This window comes from Taudactylus pleione, unplaced genomic scaffold (assembly GCF_031769625.1).
Source record: "Taudactylus pleione unplaced genomic scaffold, aTauple2 ptg000842l, whole genome shotgun sequence".
Classification (NCBI taxonomy): Eukaryota; Metazoa; Chordata; class Amphibia; order Anura; family Myobatrachidae; genus Taudactylus; species Taudactylus pleione.
In genome coordinates this window covers 2,466,120-2,486,728 of record NW_028285244.1, presented here as the reverse complement: position 1 = coordinate 2,486,728, position 20,609 = coordinate 2,466,120, and the positions used below count along the sequence as shown (strand labels likewise).

Below are 20,609 nucleotides of genomic sequence, written 5' to 3'. Positions count from 1 at the left end.
AAAGGACGCTCCAAATGTAACTGGGATGGCCCTGATTCAGAGCGAGCACTCTGGTCAGAGCGTCCGGCTCTGAATCAGGGCCAGAGCCCGCTACTAGTTTCTAAAATCATGAAACCACTATAGTGTCTGGGACAGCACCGACAGTGCCGCAAGTTTGCATTTTAAAACGCACATTCAGTTTGTAATACAGAAATCCTTATTTCAAACAGCCCACTACTAGTCCCTAAAGTCATGAAATCACTAGTCTGGGACAGCGCCGACATTGATGCAAGTGTGCAGATTCAAATGCAGTCAGTGTGTAATACAGAGTTGTACGTGCATGTGAAATATTTTTATATAAAAGTACAGGACTAACACACTTAATGGTTTAAAACTTTATTACACAATCTTCTGCAGCCCTGATTCCATAAGGAAAATGCTGTACTATATTGTACAGAATCACTGCTTCTGTCAGCCAATCATCGGGCGGTGACACAGAAAATGCATTGGAAATCAGACGCATGCCCTGTGTAGTTTAGGAAAAGCGACACCTGGTGGACAAAAAGTTGTATTACACATTATGACTTTTTCCAGTACTACGCTATGTTCCGTAACATTCTGTGCGGCGCGACTCATGGTGTTGTGTGTGGCGCGAGATGCATGGCATGCGGCATGGAGCAACAAGCTGTGCACATCTGTATTATATATCTCTCTGTGTGTGTGTATATGTAATATGATGCTTATTGTGCTCTCTAGGTTTCGGTTCATTTAATTATCTCGGTGTGGTTTTCTATTTTTTTTGCAAACCCAAATCCTTTTACAATGTACCATGTTTTCTGATATCTGTAAAGCGACTTTGAGTCCTATGGGAGAAAAGCGCTATATAAATAAAATTATATATCTATCTGTGTGTGTGTATATGTACCCAAGTAAACATCCTCATCTGCACCAAAGACATGGAGAGATTACACTACTTTATTTAAGACATGAAGGGCTTCATGAAGGGGGGACTTCAATTCAAAGAGGTCTCAACTTCGTGACCTATTCCTTCCTAGGGGATGCGGTTAATTTACCGCCACCCGGAATGCCAGCCATCGGAATCCCAATGGCGGAAGGCTGAGCCGGGACTAAAGATAGGCGTCCAAATGCTGACGCCCATCTTTAGCCCCACGCTGAAATCCTGATGGCCGGCATCCCGAACTAGAAAAGCTGGGGATAGTTAGGTTGTAGCTGCAGGGGGGGGGGGTTTGGTTTAGACACCCCTGGGGGGGACTTAGGAACCCCTGGGTGGAGGTTTTTGTTAGGTACCCCCCCAGGAGGGTTAGGTTTAAGGTGCGGGAAGGTGCATGGTTAGGCTTAGGCACCACCCTGGGAGATTTAGGGTTAGGGGGGGGGGACAGGGGTGGGTTAGCATACTTATGAGCTGCTGTCAGGATGTCCTCCCTTTGGGCTTCTGGCATCGGTATGAGAACCGCCAGCTATTCAGCCAGTGGTATTTCATACAGATCCCCTTCCTAGGAGTAATGGTGGGTACACACTGGACATATCGTACCGAGGGTTCACAGCAGAGCGTTGTTATGATCACTCGTTCCGTCCTTCATTAACGTTAACATGAATGGGTCCCCATGCGAAATAGTCAGGTTTGATGTGCAGCACATCAAACCTGACATTGCATGCGACCCCGGGAGCACGCGTATCGTACTTACACACTGCACAATATGTAGTTACGATTTGGCCACATTGTAACAACATCGTCCCAGTGTGTACTCGGCTTTAGACAGGAGTCGTTATTTCTGTGTAAAATTCTACTTAATAAATAAATACGTACAGTACTCACCAAGTCTGAAAAAGTATACGTTCGTATGTAGATATTTGCATAGGCTGGCTACACTAAGGGGTATATTTATTGAAGTGCGGGTTTTTATAAATGGAGTTATTGCCCATAGCAACCAGATTCTACTTGTCATTATATAGACGAGAACAGCTAGAAACCGATTGGTTCCTATGGGTGACATTAGACTTGTCAACACATTGCCTGTCGACATTTTAATGCTGTTGACATCATAAGTCACACCTAACGTGCATGGAACATGCAATGGGAGCTGGTGCGTGCACCGCGTACATTAGGTTTGACATGCATGTACCACAGCTGCAAATAGTTAATCACACGTGCGTGATGACCTAATTTGGATCAAGGTCCAATTTTATAATTAAATTACTACTTAATAGACAAAAAAAAGTGATGACGTACAGTAGACCTCTCATATATAGAAGAAACTGGATAAATGGTATTCTACGGAATCAGAACTGCTTGGGTGCAGTGCATTATCTATTTCAGCAGGAGGCGATAAATCCCACTTAGAATGTAGGACTGGTAGAATGCGACTAATTACAAAACTTGGCATCAGAATATACCACCACCTGCAGGCTATACGAAGGTATCACACCTCATTGTCAGGACATTTATCAAATACAATTTTATGTACATACTTTAATCATAAGAACTTGAAGATAAATACACATAAGTAATGCAGACAAAATAGAATGTTAGCCAGCATGCCATTTTCCAGTCATGAATTCCCCAGTTCCGTAAGTTGGAAGGAAAGGGGATGTTAGGTGAAATGTAGACTTATAGTGGTTATACTTTATAGTATGTTGCATTTTTTGTTTATGGGGAACGTTTCCCAACATTTATGTTTGGGACAGATCTGCTGTAATGTTAAATATTACTAACTAGAATATTGAATATGGTAGTTAGTGTTCCTGCATGACCAGAGGTTAGGCGCCTGATTCAAAGTTGTATGAACAGTTTTTTTTCCTTTTGCAGTAGTCGCAACATCCCGGGAAGACCACTGCGATCCATGGGCGTTCCTGGGTGTCGGGGAGGTGGACGAAAGAACGCAAAAAGAGGTCGGTCCGTGGGCGTGTTATAAGAGTTCCAAAGGTATGTCACGGCCTCGTTCTATTTGCAAAGGCCATATTTAAACAAAGATGTACCTGAATCTGTGAAACTCAGGACTAACTGGAGGAGTCTATGTGCATCCGATGTTGTGTCAATGATGGTGTGTTCTCAACCCCTGGCAGATCTACTCACAACCTAGATAAGGAAAGTGTAGCTGCATTCGCTCAGTGCGTTGCGCGCTAGTTCAGGCGGGGAGTCTGTTGACAGGTATTTGCAGATTTTCGCACATAGGCTGAGAAGTCACAGCTGTGAATGTAATAGCATACTACTCCCACCATCTTTCTCACACTTACCCGAATTACTGGGGTTCCTTGCAGCAGAACGTCTTCGCTCTGAGCTTTTGTTCCCTCAGCAAAGGCCCAGTTTGCTTATACAGTAGGTGGCAACCTGCGCACTAAGTCGGCTTTGGCTCATGCGCTGACCATTGTGCCCGTGCACTTTAGTGGTAAACAATAAGCACCAGCACAAATTGAGGCACACGGTGTCCCCCCCCCCCCCCCAAGAGGATTTTACAGTACACCTTGGCAATTTTGCATGTCGTAAATGACCTCCTAACACTGAAATTAAGGCTTTATCCATTGTGGATTCATTGCCACATTTTCAGTTACATTTCCAACTACAGCACTGAACACACATTCAGACAGTACAATAGAACATAGGTAGTGACGTAGAGAATCCTGTCCCTTGGGCAAATGTCTTCTTCTATATGAAAGAACTATGCGCGTGTGCAGATCTCATGTGAGCTTGCTGGCTCGCAGTGCCCGGATGCCGTGGCCTGATTGACAAGTAGCCGCTGTTTGGACGTGGCGTCAGGCAGCGTCCCAGAGAACGAGTGCATGTTGATCCTTTTTTTTCTGGGCATGCTGAGACCAGCGACTTTGTCATTGGGCCTGATTCAGAGATAAACGCAACTGTAATTTGCACGCAGATCGAGAGATTGTTTGCCATTGCGCATGCATCGCAGTGCGTGAAGGCAGCAGTGCGTCCGATGTGCGTTCACACAGGCCCATTGCAGTGACCATTTGGGGGTGAAGACAGGGGGGTGGTTAGCGAAACGCAGGCGTGCCTGGCCATTTGAACGCAGTTACGTGGGCGTGCATAAATTAGCCACTACAATTGCATACGCAGCTCTGCGTGGCAGAAGAGCTCCCTGGCCTGCGTCAGGTGAGACCTGCCGCAAGGGTAAAATGTCCGCCGATGTACTTCGATGGTACCGATGTTTAAGTATGTATGCGTAGTTGTACGCAGGTGTGAAGGCAGTAGTGGGTGTCTTTATGCTCAGGTGATCTTTGCTAACATCTCTGAACCAGGCCCATTGTACGCAGCTTCACTGGCTTCAGCTGCGTGAAAACACCGGCCATCCTGAGTAACCTGAGCATATTTTATCACTGCAGCTTCAACAGCGTACAACTCCAAATCAGGCCCTATAGGATAGCAGTCACACACTAATTAGCTGGTTGCATCACAGCACTCCGGTCTTGGGTTCAATTCCCACCAAGGCCATATCTGTGTGGCGTTTTCTTCCCATGTTTGCCTTGGTTTCTTTCCACCGTTTATTCTGGTTTCCTCTCACAATCCAAAATACGCTGGTAGGTTAATTCGCTGCTGACAAAAGTTTTGGTGAACTTTTTTGTCAATTTCATTACCTCTATTTTTTTCAGACTTTTCTTTAAATTATATTTCTGGCTGCAAGAGCGAAAAGATGATGTAAGCGTTGTGTGGCATTTGCAGAAAACAATATGCACATTTACTGCTTCCACTTTAAAATTTGTGCCAATCGCCTGTGGCTTTGTTCAACTTGCAAAATAACGATGCAATAGTACATACAGAGAAGATTTGTGTTAGGCGACACCAAGTGGCTTGTTGTAATGGTGTAAAAAAAAAAAAAATACATATAATACTGCGCTACTTCATAATGATTTGTGTCATGCCGCCCTGCACCCCATCCCGTCTCTGGAGATGTGGTGGGATGCGGGAGTGTTGCACACTCCACCAGATTCCAGTTCCAATGGCTCCCATCAAAAATTAACCCATTAATATATTTTTGGAGTGTGGGAGGAAACCAGAGCACCCGGAGGAAACTCACGGAAGCACAGGGAAAATATACAAACTCCACACCGTTAGGGCCGTTGTGGGAATCGAACCCACGACCTCACTACTGTGCGGCAGTAATGCTAACCAGTACACCGTCTGTGCTGCCCAACTCTTATACTATTTGCACAAAGCGGACACCCAATATTAATGTAATACTCATTTGTGGTCTTCAGCTGGCTGTAGTAGGACAAAATAGCCCAGTGAGCAAAGCAAAGTAATCCATTATATGTATGGTGTGGGGGACGTCACTGTCAGTTTAGCTTTGACTTAAAGGTTTTCTGTCCAGTGCGTTTGGTGCATGCTGTAATTTCTGTGGATAGATCAAACCGCGACATCCCATGTGATTTGCCTCCTAATTACCTTCTGAATGTATAACTTGTGCCTCCTAATTGTTTCTAGAGTTAACAACAAGTCCTTGGACTCTATATTATGTGACATTCATTGCATTTAGTAGCTCTGACTGAAATTATTATGGAAACATTCCTCTTGTACAGGTTAATGCCATGTAACTATTGCCATCCCTAGATCTGCTATATTGCAGAATAGGTCATTTTGCCTAGAGGTACATGCATTAATTACTGGGTCATTGACAATGATCAATGAGTGACCCACTGACCTTCATACGTTCCCATGCAGCAGCTGTAGCTCAGTGTATGTATGTCCAGGACAATACAGGGAGGAAATACAATGTTGTGCTGCAATTTAAGGCAAAATTTAAATTGTAGAGTAGGGGTCCAGTGTCTGGAAAATGAGCAGAAACATCCCTCCAGCTGTATGGACCCTACACAATGGGCCTCATTCTGAGTCGCATGCAAGTCTGAATGTGGCCGCATTTCGCATCTTATCTAACTGTGCTTACGCTGCCGCTGAAATGCGCATCTTAGAGCGGCTACGAGTCGTATGAATATCAGCTGCTTCTCGCTGACTGGGCATTACCGAGTGGCAAATGGGCATTTGCATGAAAGAAACGCATGTAGCCAGAGCTGTGCACGCCATTTTCAGTTGTATCATCTGCGCCAAGCATGAAAGTAATTCCCATTATTACTGATGGCGGCTCCTCTCACGGATGGAGAGCTACAGGTAGTACGGTCGCATAAGACGCGTAGGACTTGGGTGGATAGACCTGTAGGACTTAAGGCCCTCATACACGGTTTGTGATATAGCAGCCGATCCGATTGGTACGATATTGCTGCTGTAATCGTACCGTGTGTGGGCATATCGGCCAGTGCACGCTCCCATGGGGTTGTACATCGCACCTCCAGATCTTACTGCAGGTTCGCTTATCTGGTCATGCAATATACGATCCCATGCAGCGCTGAACGGATGGAGAGGGGTGCCGGCATATCGGATCTCTCCGTTGGGGACCGCCCGATATGTCGGCCATCGAATCAGCCGTCGCGTAGAAAGGTGCATATGGCACAGTGTATGGGAGCTTTTACAGTACAATCGTTGTAGGTGTTCTGGAATTGTTACTGCATTACGTGCAGCTCAGTTTCAGGTCCATTGTATTCAGGGACTGAGATTGGAGTTTTACAATTTTGGATATGATCAGTGCAGTGTGAATCAGTATTTCAAGACACTGGAGATTCCTAAGAGATAAAGACAATTCCCATACACACGGGGGACGGTTCCAATACACCGGAGAGTCTGTAAAAACTTTGTACAATGCGTTTCCATTGGATTTTTATGGCAATCTTCGCTGGCACGAACAATATTTTCTTTACCCCAACTGCGCACAAACACACTGCATAAGGCGTTTTTTCACAGCTCCCCCTTTCGCAACATATTAAATTTTATGCAGGTCACAAAATTAGATGGTAACTTTCCATGTCTGTAATAATTTAAAGCACATTCACAAGTCTTAATGCAATACATATAATGACAATGACACTTTAACTGAAGTCTTTCCCGACACCTATCTCTAGTCATCACTACTGGCCCCTAAGCTTCTGTTAGGGCCACAACATGAATGGAACAGGATAACATCTTCTTACTACACAGGTTGTATCATTAGCTTGTGAGCTGCTGCAGACATGAATCCAGCGAGGGGGAAGGGCTTTAACAGATTGCTCTCGTTGGGAAAGGTGGTGAAGAGCTTCAAGCAGATAATAGATGTGTTCTGATCGGAACACGCCAATTATATTCACACACACACACGATTGCCATGTGGGTATGCTGCTTTAACGCTGATTCAATTACTTAAGAGCTCACATTGCGCATTTATCGGGCCAGTAACCTTAGGCTAATTCTTCTCGCATCTCCAGCAGAGTCAGCCATCGATGACATAACGGGCGAATTAAAACTACACGCAAACTTATGTCATTTCAACATTCAATATGAAAAAAATTTGGCCTTTCCCAAAAATCCCACGGCAGAATTGATATTGTATCTAAAAAGATTTTTAAACATTAGTGAACAAGGCTCAACAATGAGGCGAATGAGAAATAAAACAATTGACATTGTCCCTTTCTTACCTATATACTCTTCAGTGTAAGCAACATGTATTGGCATCACACCTACAAGCAGGAAAGACTTTTAATCTCTCTGTGCCCAGTGGATGTATCTGAGCAGCCCCCAACCCTGGCAAAAACTGAAACAATACAAGACGGCAGGGAGAGGATCAGCTGAAAGAAATAAATGGCACTTTGCAGATCCCCAAATGTAACAAAATATTTCAGAATATTCAACGCAGCAGATTGGGTTGCAGGGTCATCACACATATAATGGCAAATAACCCTTTCATATTCTCTATGGTAGATTCTTCTTAAGCCTTTACGTGCTTTGCAGTAAAACAGACTGATAATCCTTCACCATAATGTCCTCTACCCTTTAAACTTCTCACAACTGCACATAATGCTTGCACTGTAGAAAATTTTAGACATTTAATACGCTGTGCAGCCATATTTCATCTTCTTAGGGTGGCTTAGTAAAATTTGTAAATTGAATGTTTCAACTTTTTGCAGGAATGCCAACCGACTTGTAGGGAGCACGAGTGGCTTCTGTACCCAGATAAAGCCATGGTTTGTGTACCGTTCCCCTTTACAGTTAATCCAATATAATGAATATTCGCAAGCAGTGCACATTAAAATGTTACTCACACAGATACAGTTTCAAGGTACTTCAATGAATCTAATCTATTGAAGTAGACACACTAAGATATATCGTTCTGACGGGGATCGGAACGCTATATCACGCCGATTGTATAGTGTGTACGCTTTATTGCAGTGCACGTTGGTCGTTCATCACATCGTAACATATGTTGTGCTACAAAGCAGTTGGGATGTTGCAATGAATGACGCCATGCTGCTAAATGCGGTATGGAACGAGCTATATCGCGCAGTGTGTACAGCCGGTGTGATATATCGTTCCATCGCATCATGCAGTCATTGTATAGTGTGTACCCAGGTTAAGTTCCTGTTAAACATTTTAATAGAACGTTGCCTTAACTTTATTTGAATGTCAGACCTATTTATTTAGAAAATGATTCAAGTTTTGCTCACTTAATGTTGCCATATTTATGTGGAAGATTGCTCCACAACCAGATCGCTCCCTTTAATTAATCACAAAATTAGAAGTCATGGGGTTGATTCAATTAGATGCGGAATGTGTTCCACAATGTGATCCCTTATCGACCTATATTGCAGATTTTTGTTCACCCCCATAAAAAGGTACACATTTAAATATAGGATTATGCAGTGATTTACGGGGGATACCCCAAATGGCAAACATATGTTCATCACGACCCATAATTGAATGGGCCTGTGATATGGGGAGGGAGGGGTTGAAAAATAAATAAATTTTTAAAATATATATATATATATATATATATATATCACAGACAGTCCCAGCTCTCCCTTCCTCCATATATAGAATAATAGGCCGGGTGCCCACACAAATGCATCAAAAATGCTATATACTTCCCATCGGTGTGGCACTCCTGGACGACATCACTCACTCAGACAGCGGCATAATACGGCAACGTTTCAGTGCCCATTTATTAGTGTGGCACTTTCATCAGGATGACCATCTGTCTGAGTGATGTCGTCCAGGAGTGCCACACCGATGGGAAGAATATATATATATATACACATACATACACAGTAATGGTTAGCATTACTGCCTCACAGCACTGAGGTCATGGGTTCGATTCCCACCAATGCCCTACCTGTACGGAGTTTGCATATTCTCCCTGTGCTTGCATGGGTTTCCTCCCATACCGATACCGCAGACGTGGGACTCCGGAGAGGTAAGTTTTAAACATATAGGTGCAGGGTGTGCGGTACCCAGCACCCATTATAGATACGCCCTAATTCCAGGCCAATAAGAATAAAAATTATGAAGAAAAGGCACAGAATAAAAAGCAATGCAGGTAGTCAAACTGAAGGATGAAATGTACAGATGTGTCCACATGCACCTATGCCCTACACCGCGCCAAATAGCCCTGACCGACGCACCACGGACTTTGCAAATTAGCTGCGCCATGCATTCCACTTTTTCTTAAAATATGAGTCTTACTTGAGTTACTAATGTGACCAAAATACAATGCATGGGCAACCTATATACGGACGCTGGCATTACATGTGGCTTCTGTGTGCGAATCATTCGCTAAACAGAGCAAAAAGGCAAAAATACAGAGGTCCGATAATATGCTTGTACATATGCATACATCATTATACTTAATCTGCAAATTTATACACCAGTTTCTTTCAACAAAAAACACTAATCCTAGGTACCTAGAACAGTATAAGCGAATATGTATATATCGGCTACCATGTGAACGAGACAAAAAATTCAGGAAAAAGTATGAAATGATGGGCATCGCTACCCGTGGCAGAGCGTCTAAGTCATCCCATATGGCGCAAAAACCCTAGGTGCATGATGACACATCTGTCTCAGACCTGTATATGAAGGTACATTAATACAAGGCTGTCAGTGTCGGCAGTACACCTATTTGCTACCTACCTTTTATGTACATTTGACCAATTCTTGTGTTTATCAAGACAAACATGAAAACCTTTTTTTTTTTTTTTTTTTTTTAGCCCAGCAAAAACTTCAGTAGTTACAGCCATGAGCAGGTCTCTGCATAGCTGGAGCACTTCACAGATGTGCCACTTGAGGCACCGTTTCTCCTACTTTTCCCAGGATTTATAAATCATTGCCAGTCATTCTATGCCACAATATTGTTATCCGGCTTCTCTTACCTGTGACACACTGCTAGGCTGATACATTAAAAAACGTATTCAAGACTTTGCAGCAAGCTAGTGATGTGCCTGACTGCCATAACCAAGGAGGCAACCCCATATTCCAGACTCCGCTCGATTGTATATTAAACTATTTGACATTTTGAAGAAGGATTAATAGCCTAAATCAGTGGTTCCCAAACTTTTTTGAACCACGGCACCCTAGTACATCAGCATTGTTTTCACGGCACCCCTAAGCCAAAAGTTTGTTATTGAGAAATTCAGAAAAAAATGTAGCGAAGTAGTAAAGTGAAGTCCTTAGGTTTGGTTATATAGTGGTGGACAGGTTTGTGCTTCTGTTTGTGCACATATTTACATTACGTTGACAATAAAGAATTTGATTTGCTGCTGGACCACCAACCTGAGGCACCCCTGCAAGAATATGGTCCCAAACTCTTAAGCTGCATACACACAACAATTTTTTTAACAATTATCGTTAAACGATAATCGTTTGAAAAAAATCGTTCAATTTATGAGTCAAATGATGAACGATAATCGTTCATTCGCGTTCACGTTTGTAGTTCAGTCAGACTTGTCAGCACAACGATTTTCATTAAGGGAATATGCAAAAATAGTTTGTAGTTCAAAAAAATCGTTCATTACACTTTAAAAAAATCTGACAGACAATCTGACAGAAAATCGTTCATAAAATCGTTGGTAACAACATAGTTGTGTGTGTATGCAGCTTAAAGCCGCATACACACACAACGATTTAGTAAATGAACGATTTTAGTAAACAATTTTCGTTCATTTTTCAAGGGAAAAATTAACGAAAATCGTTTACTAAAATCGTTCATTTACTAATTGTAATGAATGATTTTTCCGAACTACAGACGATTTTTGCATATTCCCTTACTGAAAATCGTTGAGTTGATCAGTCTGACCGAACTACAAACGTGAACGCGCATGAACGATAACCGTTCATCGTTTTAACTCAGAAAGTGAATGATTTTTTCAACAATTGAACGATAAACGATATAGTTATCGATAATTGTTCAAAAAATCATTGTGTGTGTATGCACCTTAAAGGTGCATACACACGGTCAGATATGTCAGATGAACGATTGAACGATCTGCAAACGATTGAACGATTTCAGCCTGTATTAAAATGAATGGAAATCGTACAAAACTGACTGCAAACGCATCAGATGTCAGATATCGTTATCTGACAAACGGGAATGTGTATTGTTCATCGTTCATTGTTGCCCACATGTCAGATTTTTCTTTCAGATATGAACGATTTTTAAAATCGTTATCGTTCAGATCTGAAGAAAAATCTGACCGTGTGTATGCACCATTAGAACTAAACAAACATAGGGAGATAAAGTCCAAACCAATCAGTTCCTGTCATTTTTCAAACACAACCTGCAAAGTGACAGTTAGGAGCTGATTGGTTGGTACTTTATCTCCGTCCACTTATTCCCTCTCCAAGGCTTAGTACATAGAGCCCCATAAGTAGTTGCTTCAAATAGTTGAGAGGGGGTGGGCGTAAGTTCTCGGTGCAGCGGCGTGGAAATGTACATCAGCTCGCCCTCCTCGTGGACCGATCTCGCCCCAGACTCGTAGCTTTTTGTACGCAGCCCTATGGGGTCATGATCAAAAATCAGTGAGTTCTGAGCTACCGTGAGGGGATGAAGAGCTAATTAAATTGTACCCTAAAAATGGGTATAAATTCACTTTTAGATGAACAGCCATCAAAAACCAAATGACATATTTAATATAACTGATGTTTTACAGCTTATTTTTTTCTTCCAAATTGATCATTTATTTCACATTAACTTGGACACCTCTTAAAATAATAATAGTACGTGATGAAATATACATACATTATATACACACACACGTATATCTAACCATGAGAAGTAATGGGGGGGCGGTGGAGGACACGGCCACCCTTGCTGCAGAGCATGTGGTCACTCTGTGTGGGGCAGGAGGCTCGCAGCGCTGCCGCAGAGCAGTGTTTGGGGGTAAGCCAGCGGGCTGTAGGACCCGGGAGGACGCGGCTTGGCAGGCAGGCAGCAAGGCTACCTTAAACCCAGCCCAATGCCTGCTGCTGCGCCACTCTGCGAGCTGGATGGAGAGCCACAGCCTCAGAGCTGGAGATCAGCAGCAGAACCCTGCACAGCACAGACACCTGTTCCCAGCCCGCAGCCCTCCACCAGCACTTGCACCTCTGCCAGTCGTCCTTCCCCCTCCCCTGCAGCAGCAATACTGGAATAACAAACCTTGCACCTGAAAAGTTTCCTTTTTATTTTTCTTGCATTAATTTATTTCATCCCCTCTTGCTGGATGCATGCTGATGTGTGCAGAGGTCTGTTATACAGCGCATGTGTCTTCCTGGAGTCAGGATCCATACATTCTGACGTAGCTTGCACATCCTAAAACAATCCCCACACCTCTCCTGGGTGCTGGAAGTTGACATGAGCAGTGCTGATCTGACCCCCAATGGAGAAAGTCTGGATTCCCCCCCTGGTTGCCACTGGACAGGCTGAAGCCCTCCTTGCCTGCTGCTGCTGTTAAGAGCTGGGGATGTGCGGGCAGCGCTATGCCAGTGGATGAGCTCCAAGTGCTCCTTCCTTAGACTCACTGAGGTTTGACCTTGAACCTGAAGCTCTCAGCCCAGAATATTAGTTTTTTTTTTTTTTTTTTATATATCGATGCACTGAATGGATTGAAGAGAGAGACACCATCCTCCCCCTTTCCACCCTTAGTGAGTGATTCAGAGGATACAGTGTGTATATATACCTATACCTGACCTGCTGCTATCTGTTCTCCTCTCTCATCTGTTTATACAGCACCAGGAAAGGCAGAGAGAGATCTGATGGCTCCCTTGGGTGAAGTTGGGAACTATTTTGGTCTGCAGGATGCGGTGTCCTTTGGGAATGTACCGGTTTTGCCAGTGGATAACCCTATTTTGTTAAGTGACCACTTGAGCCAGTCTGAGGCAGGGGGGCTGCCCAGAGGGTCTGCAGACACTGACTTACAACACTTAAAGGGGATCAACAGGAAGAGGCAGCTCTACTGCTGGACTGGACACCACTTAGAAATACTTCCAAATGGCACTATCCAGGGGACGAGGGAAGACTACAACAAATTTGGTAGGTATATCCCTCACGATCCTGCAGTCACAAATTTATTATACAATACATGGCAAAAAAAAAAAAAATGCTGACTGCAGAGACATCCAATGCAGGTATTGTATGATTTACATATCCATGTGTTACCGCTGATTGTCAAGTGAAAAAAAAAACTTTTATTCTGAAAATGAGTGTTGTTAGTTGTTGTTGCGTGTGACTGGTCAAGATGATCAGTTGTTGCTTTTAGTTGTCAGAATGTTACAACCAGAATTGCAGTGATGGGTGATACTCTCATAGGCCAGTGTGTTCCCATATACTGGCTACAATATACTCCTGGCTATTGATCAGTGGTTATTTTTTCCTCCCCTCTTTTAGACATAAAACAGTTGTATTTTCCAGAGGCGTGGTACAGGGTGATCATATGGGGAGCACAGATGTACCATTTGCCTTCCAAAATTCCTGTATGATTGCAGAGAATGGAGGTCCCGTCTGCTGCATGGATGGATAAATCCATTGACTGGACTAATTTTAAATAAAGAGCATACCATTGGCTTTTATTTCTATAGGGTGCTATTTGTGACTCAGCATTAAGAGCTGGAGACTGGAGGGCGCATGGCGAACACCCCCCCCCCTCCTCTCTCTCTGCCACTTAACCCTTAGGATGCTGCTGGGACATTGTTCTGCATTGCTGCAAGTGTAAAAGTCACCCACACACCACCAATGATGGAGGCGCACATTGTTAACTGGGGCATGTTGAAGCATGTGCCCAGCTGGTCTACCTGCAGGGAAACTGGCCAATGAACCTGTGCCAACTTATGCCACCCCACCAGTGGTACAGAATGGAGGTTGTGTGTTTTTTTTTTTTTTATGTAATCCAGATGTTGAATGACTTCTGACAGTTCTGCAACATGGAGGTAGCCAGTACGCAGCAGTATAGGGCAAGTAGCACTAATTAAATGAAAAACCACAGTGGGGATTTTAGTACTGGATAATATGTTTACAGCCATTTCCTAGTTAATAACTCAACTATGTATAGGACTGTTATGGAGAACTGGGAGAGACCTGGGTGATCCGGATAGGAAGCAGAATATCAAAGGATACTGTCTGCATGTATCCTACAGGGTGAGTGCATTAGTCAGATAGGTGAGATCACCGGTGGTGGGACGGTGCACTCAGCCCCGAGACATTGCTGCAGTGCTAGATGACAGCTTTGCAGTGACTGGGAAGTACTGGTGGGGAATATATACTATCATACCTTTGTATTTAGACCTCCATTAGATTGCTAGCCTCTTGCATGTTGATGCCAGTCACCTTACTGCTGTATTTAGCCTTGTGCTTGGTTTATATAAGGTCACTATACCATAAGGGGTGTATAGAGGTATCCTATATGAGGTCTGGTAGGGCAGCATATGATATAGTGCAGAGTGCTGTGGGCATATGCAATTACTTACTTGGCTATGGACCTCCCAGGTGGTGGATCTCCCCATGGGTGAGCCATGCATGTCCCCCACCCCAATAAGATCAGGCAGGGTGCAGTGCATTGGGGAAGGAATGGGGCTGCACGCAAGCATTGCTCCCTGAGCTCTATCATGTGCTGCTGTTCGCCCAAGCTGGGGCTCCACGCCTCCAGCAGGTGTCTTGTGTATGTTTGTGTGCCCGGGCTGCGGGCTGGTCCTAAGCCGCGCCGGCTTCCACAGAAAGGCCAGAGACTAAGGAGCAGCACCCGCGGCGCTACTACGTGCATTAAGGCAATCGCTCAATTTCCCCCTCCTTGGAGTGGTAGTGACATTTCTTAACGCGTTTCTTGCCGAAGGGAACAGAATAGCAGCGCCCAGCTACTGTAGAGAAGGGATTCAAGGGAATGGGTCAGCTTCTGTAAGAATGTAGCCACAGACATCCCCCCATCCCAATTAATGATCACACCTCAGATCCCAGGGATTTCTTGGAAGTCACAGCTTTACTTAGCTTAGTGTATGTATTTCCCATTCCTCTTTTCTAAAACGACTGATCTATACATATGATTGTCTATCATTTTTGTAATCATACATACATACTGTAGTAGGGCTGCCCTAGTTTTTAAAAGGCTATATCCTTTAAATGTGTTCGTGAGAAGGTTCAGGAAATGCAAGAGCATGCAGTGTCCCTTACCCATGCTTTCCAATGGGCAGTGGGGTGCAGGTTGCTAGGTGGCTGCGAACTAGTTAACTCAAACACACACCTCATAAAACACAGAACCGCCTCCATAGTATTATACGAATGTCATATTATGGCCACTGGTGAGAGCTTCCTCGTTCCATAAAGCATGCTTTGTACCCATTTATTATTACTTGGTTAATATGTAGTTCCAGCAGCCACTCAGTGGCAGAGATCAGCCTGTGAAGTTTGCATCAGTCTGTTCTTGTGACTTTCTGCCCTGGAGCACTGGTAAAATCTGCATTTCCAACTTGAGTGATAACTGCTTATCTCTCCTTGTTTTACATGTGTATGGGTGCTAATTGGTTTAAGCAATTGTCACTGTGAAAACCCTGAGTGCCTCATGTCACAACTAATTAATACCAAGGTTTGCTGCATAGTCTCTGGCTGCTGGCTGATACCAATTGAATACTTTATAGACCTACAAGCTGGTTGAAAAACAATGTTACGTCACTTTGCAATATTTCCTGTAGCCTGGCTTCTTTCCAAACGATGAGCCAGTAATCCACATTTTCTGCATTATTATTGGCTGACTCATGTAATAAGATGTGTAGGTGATCATGCATTCTGTAGTAGGATTGCAAGAGGGCCATGTTGTGTATTGCAGTCTGCCTTAGTGTAGGACAAAGGTAGGCTTTTTAAATTCAGTAGCTCCTTATAATCTGGGCGTACCTCTTGCATCAGCAGAAGCACTGCGTGTACATCAGATGCAAACCCCCAAGAGCAGGCAGAAAGGCAAAGTCATGTTAGGAGGTGACCTCCATATCTTGACGCATGGCACAGAGAACGTTTTAATGCTGCAATTCGTAGCCACACGGAGTAATGTGCCTGCAAAGCCTGGCATGCGGACGATGGGCACCGCAGCCCTCCTTACTGCCTACTGCAGGACATTGCAGATTAACTCAAAGTGGATTTGCATACAGGTTTTTGGCAGAAATGCCATTTTTGCTGTTGCTGTGATGTTCCTGATGCCCTCTAACGTACCGAATTGATGGGACGCCTAATTTACACTCAGATGTCTCAGCTTAAAACATACAATAGTATTGAACATGCAGAAGGACAGTAATGGCATCATAGATCTGTAATCATTACTGCAGAGGTTAATGTAAGAGCAATCAATCACATTGTTTTATTCTTAGTTTATTGTTAAATTTATAAAGTACATTAATATTTTATTACAGGTCACTGGACTGTATATATAGCCGTACTTTCATGATGGAAGTTAGAGGTTAACTCCAGTATACTAAATAAAAGCTGAGGGGGGGGGGGGGGGGGTTTCAAATCTTGGCTATAGATGAAGTGGAGGGAGATAAAGTACCAGCCAATTAGCTTCTAACTGTCATTTTACAGACTGTGGGGCCTGGTAAAGAGATATAAAATTGTGAGAGATAAAGTACTAACCAATCAGTTTCCAATTTACATTTTGCAAGCTGTGTTTAAAAAAAAATGATTGGAGCTGATTGGTTGGCGATTTTTTTGTTACAATTTTATCTCTCTACCAGCTTTGATACATAGGCCCCTGTGTGTTTGAAAAATGACAAGAGCTGTTTGTTTGGTGCTGTATCTCCTTGTTTTGATAAATCTCCCCCATATGTATAGCATTACTTATTCCCCTTTTACACCTAAATTCCGGGTCTGACCCGGAAATGGAACAGGGTTCCAATCCAGATCAGACCCGGATTTTAGCCGGCGCCGACCCAGGACATTCCCGAGTCGGCGCGCCGTTCACACTGGAGTCGGGTCTGCATAGACCCGGCTTTTCCGGCGTTGAAATGGATGCTTGGAGATGACGTAATCTCCAAGCGCTATTGAAGCCGGACCAATCGTCCGGCATGCGGCGCGCTCCAGGTCATTGTGGCCCGGAGTGCGCCGTTCACACTGCAGGGTTTCACGGGCTACTCCCCTGTTAAACCCTGCAAGTTACCTGGGTTGGATTGCTGGGTCACTCCACCCTGCGATCCAACCCTCTCCCCTTTTAAATAAAGGAGCTACCCTGGTTAACCCTGCAATAACCCGGGTTTTAGCTCCGGGGTAAAAGGTGTATTACAGTAAGTACCTAACCTACCTAACATTGTCACCACTACTTAACTCTTTTTTCCGCATTTCCAGAAAATGGTAGATGTACTAAGCTTCGGAGAGAGATAAAGTACCAACCAATCAGCTTCTATCTGTCATTCTTCAAACACAGCCTGGAAAGTGACAGTTAGGAGCTGATTGGTTGGTACTTTATCTCTCTCCAAGGCTTAGTACATCTACCCCATGTCCTTTACTGTACCCACTGCTTCTCACGTCTTGTCCCTCTGCTGCCAGACTGTCCAACTAACAATCTGGTTTGGCCGGGAAAAGCTAGGTTACTGTAGTTGGGGAATTGCATTGGCGTATTTTTAAGACCACTAAAACCTACAGATCTATGCAGTTTGTGTTGGCAAGTTGTGTGGCCAAATTCTGCTTGTTACCTGTCAAATAAGTTGGTCAACGTGTGTGTGTGTGTGTGTGTGTGAGGCCAGGGTAACTGCAACAATAGAAGTAGCTTGTAGAAGTTTGCAGTGTATATTACTGTAGTATGGAGAATCTATAAATTCAGGACACAGCCTCCAGTGCAGACAAGGTGAGAAGGAAAACTCTATTACGTCTAATCTCCAGCTTTGTTTATCATGGCGCAAGCTTTCATATACAAGCAATGGCATGAATCTGCCATCAGACCATCAGAAAGCTGTCTTTTTTTTTTTGTTAAGATTTGTATCTACCAAACCCTGGCTCCTCCAGCATCGCAGGTGATTTGAGGATCAAAGTAATAGGAATAAGTGAATGTATTGATGTAGTGAAGTTTCAAAGTAAGCAGTAAAAATGAATGAGGTGTGTGTGTGTGTGGCAGGAGTTGTGCTGATCTGGTGCCACAATCTACAGGTACAGTACAAGGCGCCGGTGTACGTAACTGGCAACCATGACACCTGCTGTTTGTGACCTGCCAAAGCTTCAATGTACACAGCAGAGGAATACGTAAGCTTGGTGTTCAGCTTCCTCACCTTTCCTATAGAACCGCCAACCGTTTTCACACCATCCTTGGTATATACATGGACAATATGAGTTTTTTTTTTTTTCTTCTTTTGTCTCAAATAGCAAAATCTAACTGCTGCCCATGACCAGTGCGGTGCCCCCCTGGCAAGATGTTAGCTGCTGCCCCCAGTTCACATAAATATGCCACAATTTGACGGCCACTAGTTTTTTTCTCTGGAGGCTGGTGCTGATGTGGTCATACTGCTGGGAGAAAACATGTGGTCTGCTGGTGACTCCTCTGCCCGTCACTTCCTTGGCACTGGCAAGGTGGAGAGTCACACAACAGAAGCAGAGGGCAGATGTGACCTTTTCCAGTAGCTGGGCAAAGGTCACTGCTTTTTTTATTTTTAGCATTGTTGCAATATAGCTGGTATAAACTGCAGCTGACGGGTCACATCTGCTTGCGGTTTCTCCTGTCATTGTGTGCTGGGCAATGATGTGGAGGCGGGACTCTGTGCCTGATGGGTGCCCCCTACTGGATCAATTTTGCCACAGGCATTCGCCGATACAGCCATGCCCACGACCAGCTCAGCTAAATTGTCTATACCATACTTTGTGGACCATAAAAGACAATTTTCACTTATCTGCTTAGGCTGCGCTATATATGAAAGGAGGAAATATGGCATTTATACATAGCGTATATCTCTTGTTATGTATTATGAACGAAAGTTGAATATTTATAGTTCCAATAAATAACTCTGCTTGGTGGAGCTGATGTTGTTACCTATGTAGTTTATCTCCCTCTGTCTCTTTGGATTGTCACTTTTCTGTGCCTCCTAACCTGATTTCTTCTCACTAGGGGGGGGGGGGATTCAATTGTCAGCGAAGGGTGCAAATTCCCGTTGTTGCAGCGTCTAAACGCCGGCAACGGCAGCCCGTCTCACACTCTTCGCCGGGCCAGCTGAATCCCCGTTTCGCACTAAAGTGCTCGCTACTCTATGGGGTAGAAAACACTTTTGTGCGAGATTCCGCTGCCGTAAAGCACGCAGATTCGTTCCGAAGAATGGATTCACCATTGATTGAATTTCCCCCCAGTGAGTGAATACTTTGTTTTATTTTTTTACTAATATTCCAATAACTGTAGCCTTGGTAGGATTTATTAACTCATGCTGGAACGTGCCTAAGAAATTATCTCTGCTAAAGCGATTGCTTTTGGAACGCAAATGTGAAAAGCAGGATTTGAGTATTACTGTACCTCACTATGAGCCCTATTTATCACCCTCTCATTTTGTCATTTCAAAGAGAAAAAAGTAAAGTCTCCTAGGTTTGGAGCGGGCTTACAAAATGTGCAAGATATATGCTGTTCTTAGTAGATAGGCTGCTAAGCTCCTTTTTTATTGCTGGTGGCATCCTCAGTTTCTCCACCAATGTTTCGTAGACTACCTATGGGGACTGCTTTGCAATTGAAAATAGATGGACCATGGCAAATACTGCGGTACCCTATTAATGCATTCCTGGGATGTTTATTTGCTAAAACTGTTTAATAAATATGACCCCATAGGAGAAGTAGGCTGGAAGGAATACGCTGTACTACAATGATTTATGGATTATCCCTAGTTGCCCCCTTGCTTTATTATATAGAAACTATGGCTTCAGTACTACAGTAATGCTGTTCACTACTAGCCCTGTTGCCAGTGTTGTGGTCAGCTTGACTGGATGCCTCTAATGTGTTTGAGTGACTCACAGGATACTGTGGTGCTGTTCTATGCTTAATAAATATTTCCCATAAACACATACTGAGCTTGCAGGTTTTCATGTATGTAATATAGAAATACAGAGGGGATGAATGACCCTCTTAATGCTGTGCTGAGAAGAATAGTAAAACCGGACATGATTTATTGCAAAATCAATCCAACAAACCATGAAAAACGCAGAATCATCTTTTTCCAAACATTACAGAGAACATAGTCTTTCGTGTTCGATTGTACACAATAGGGTGTATGTATTATAGGCAGAAAGCCTTAAATTCTGCTAAATCGGGGCGTTTTGGCAGGATATAGGCTTCCC

The 20,609-nt window shown here is 43.7% G+C and overlaps 1 protein-coding gene across 1 annotated transcript in view; it reads left to right on the top strand.

Moving 5' to 3' along the window:
* The first annotated feature begins 12,350 nt into the window (after positions 1-12,350).
* FGF9 (fibroblast growth factor 9) overlaps positions 12,351-20,609 on the top strand; it is a 46,422-nt gene continuing 38,163 nt past the window's right edge. Inside the window, exon 1 of the mRNA XM_088458605.1 lies at positions 12,351-13,373. Coding sequence (XP_088314731.1) covers positions 13,097-13,373 — 277 coding nt within the window. The 5' untranslated portion in view covers positions 12,351-13,096. The remainder of the gene's footprint in view (positions 13,374-20,609) is intronic.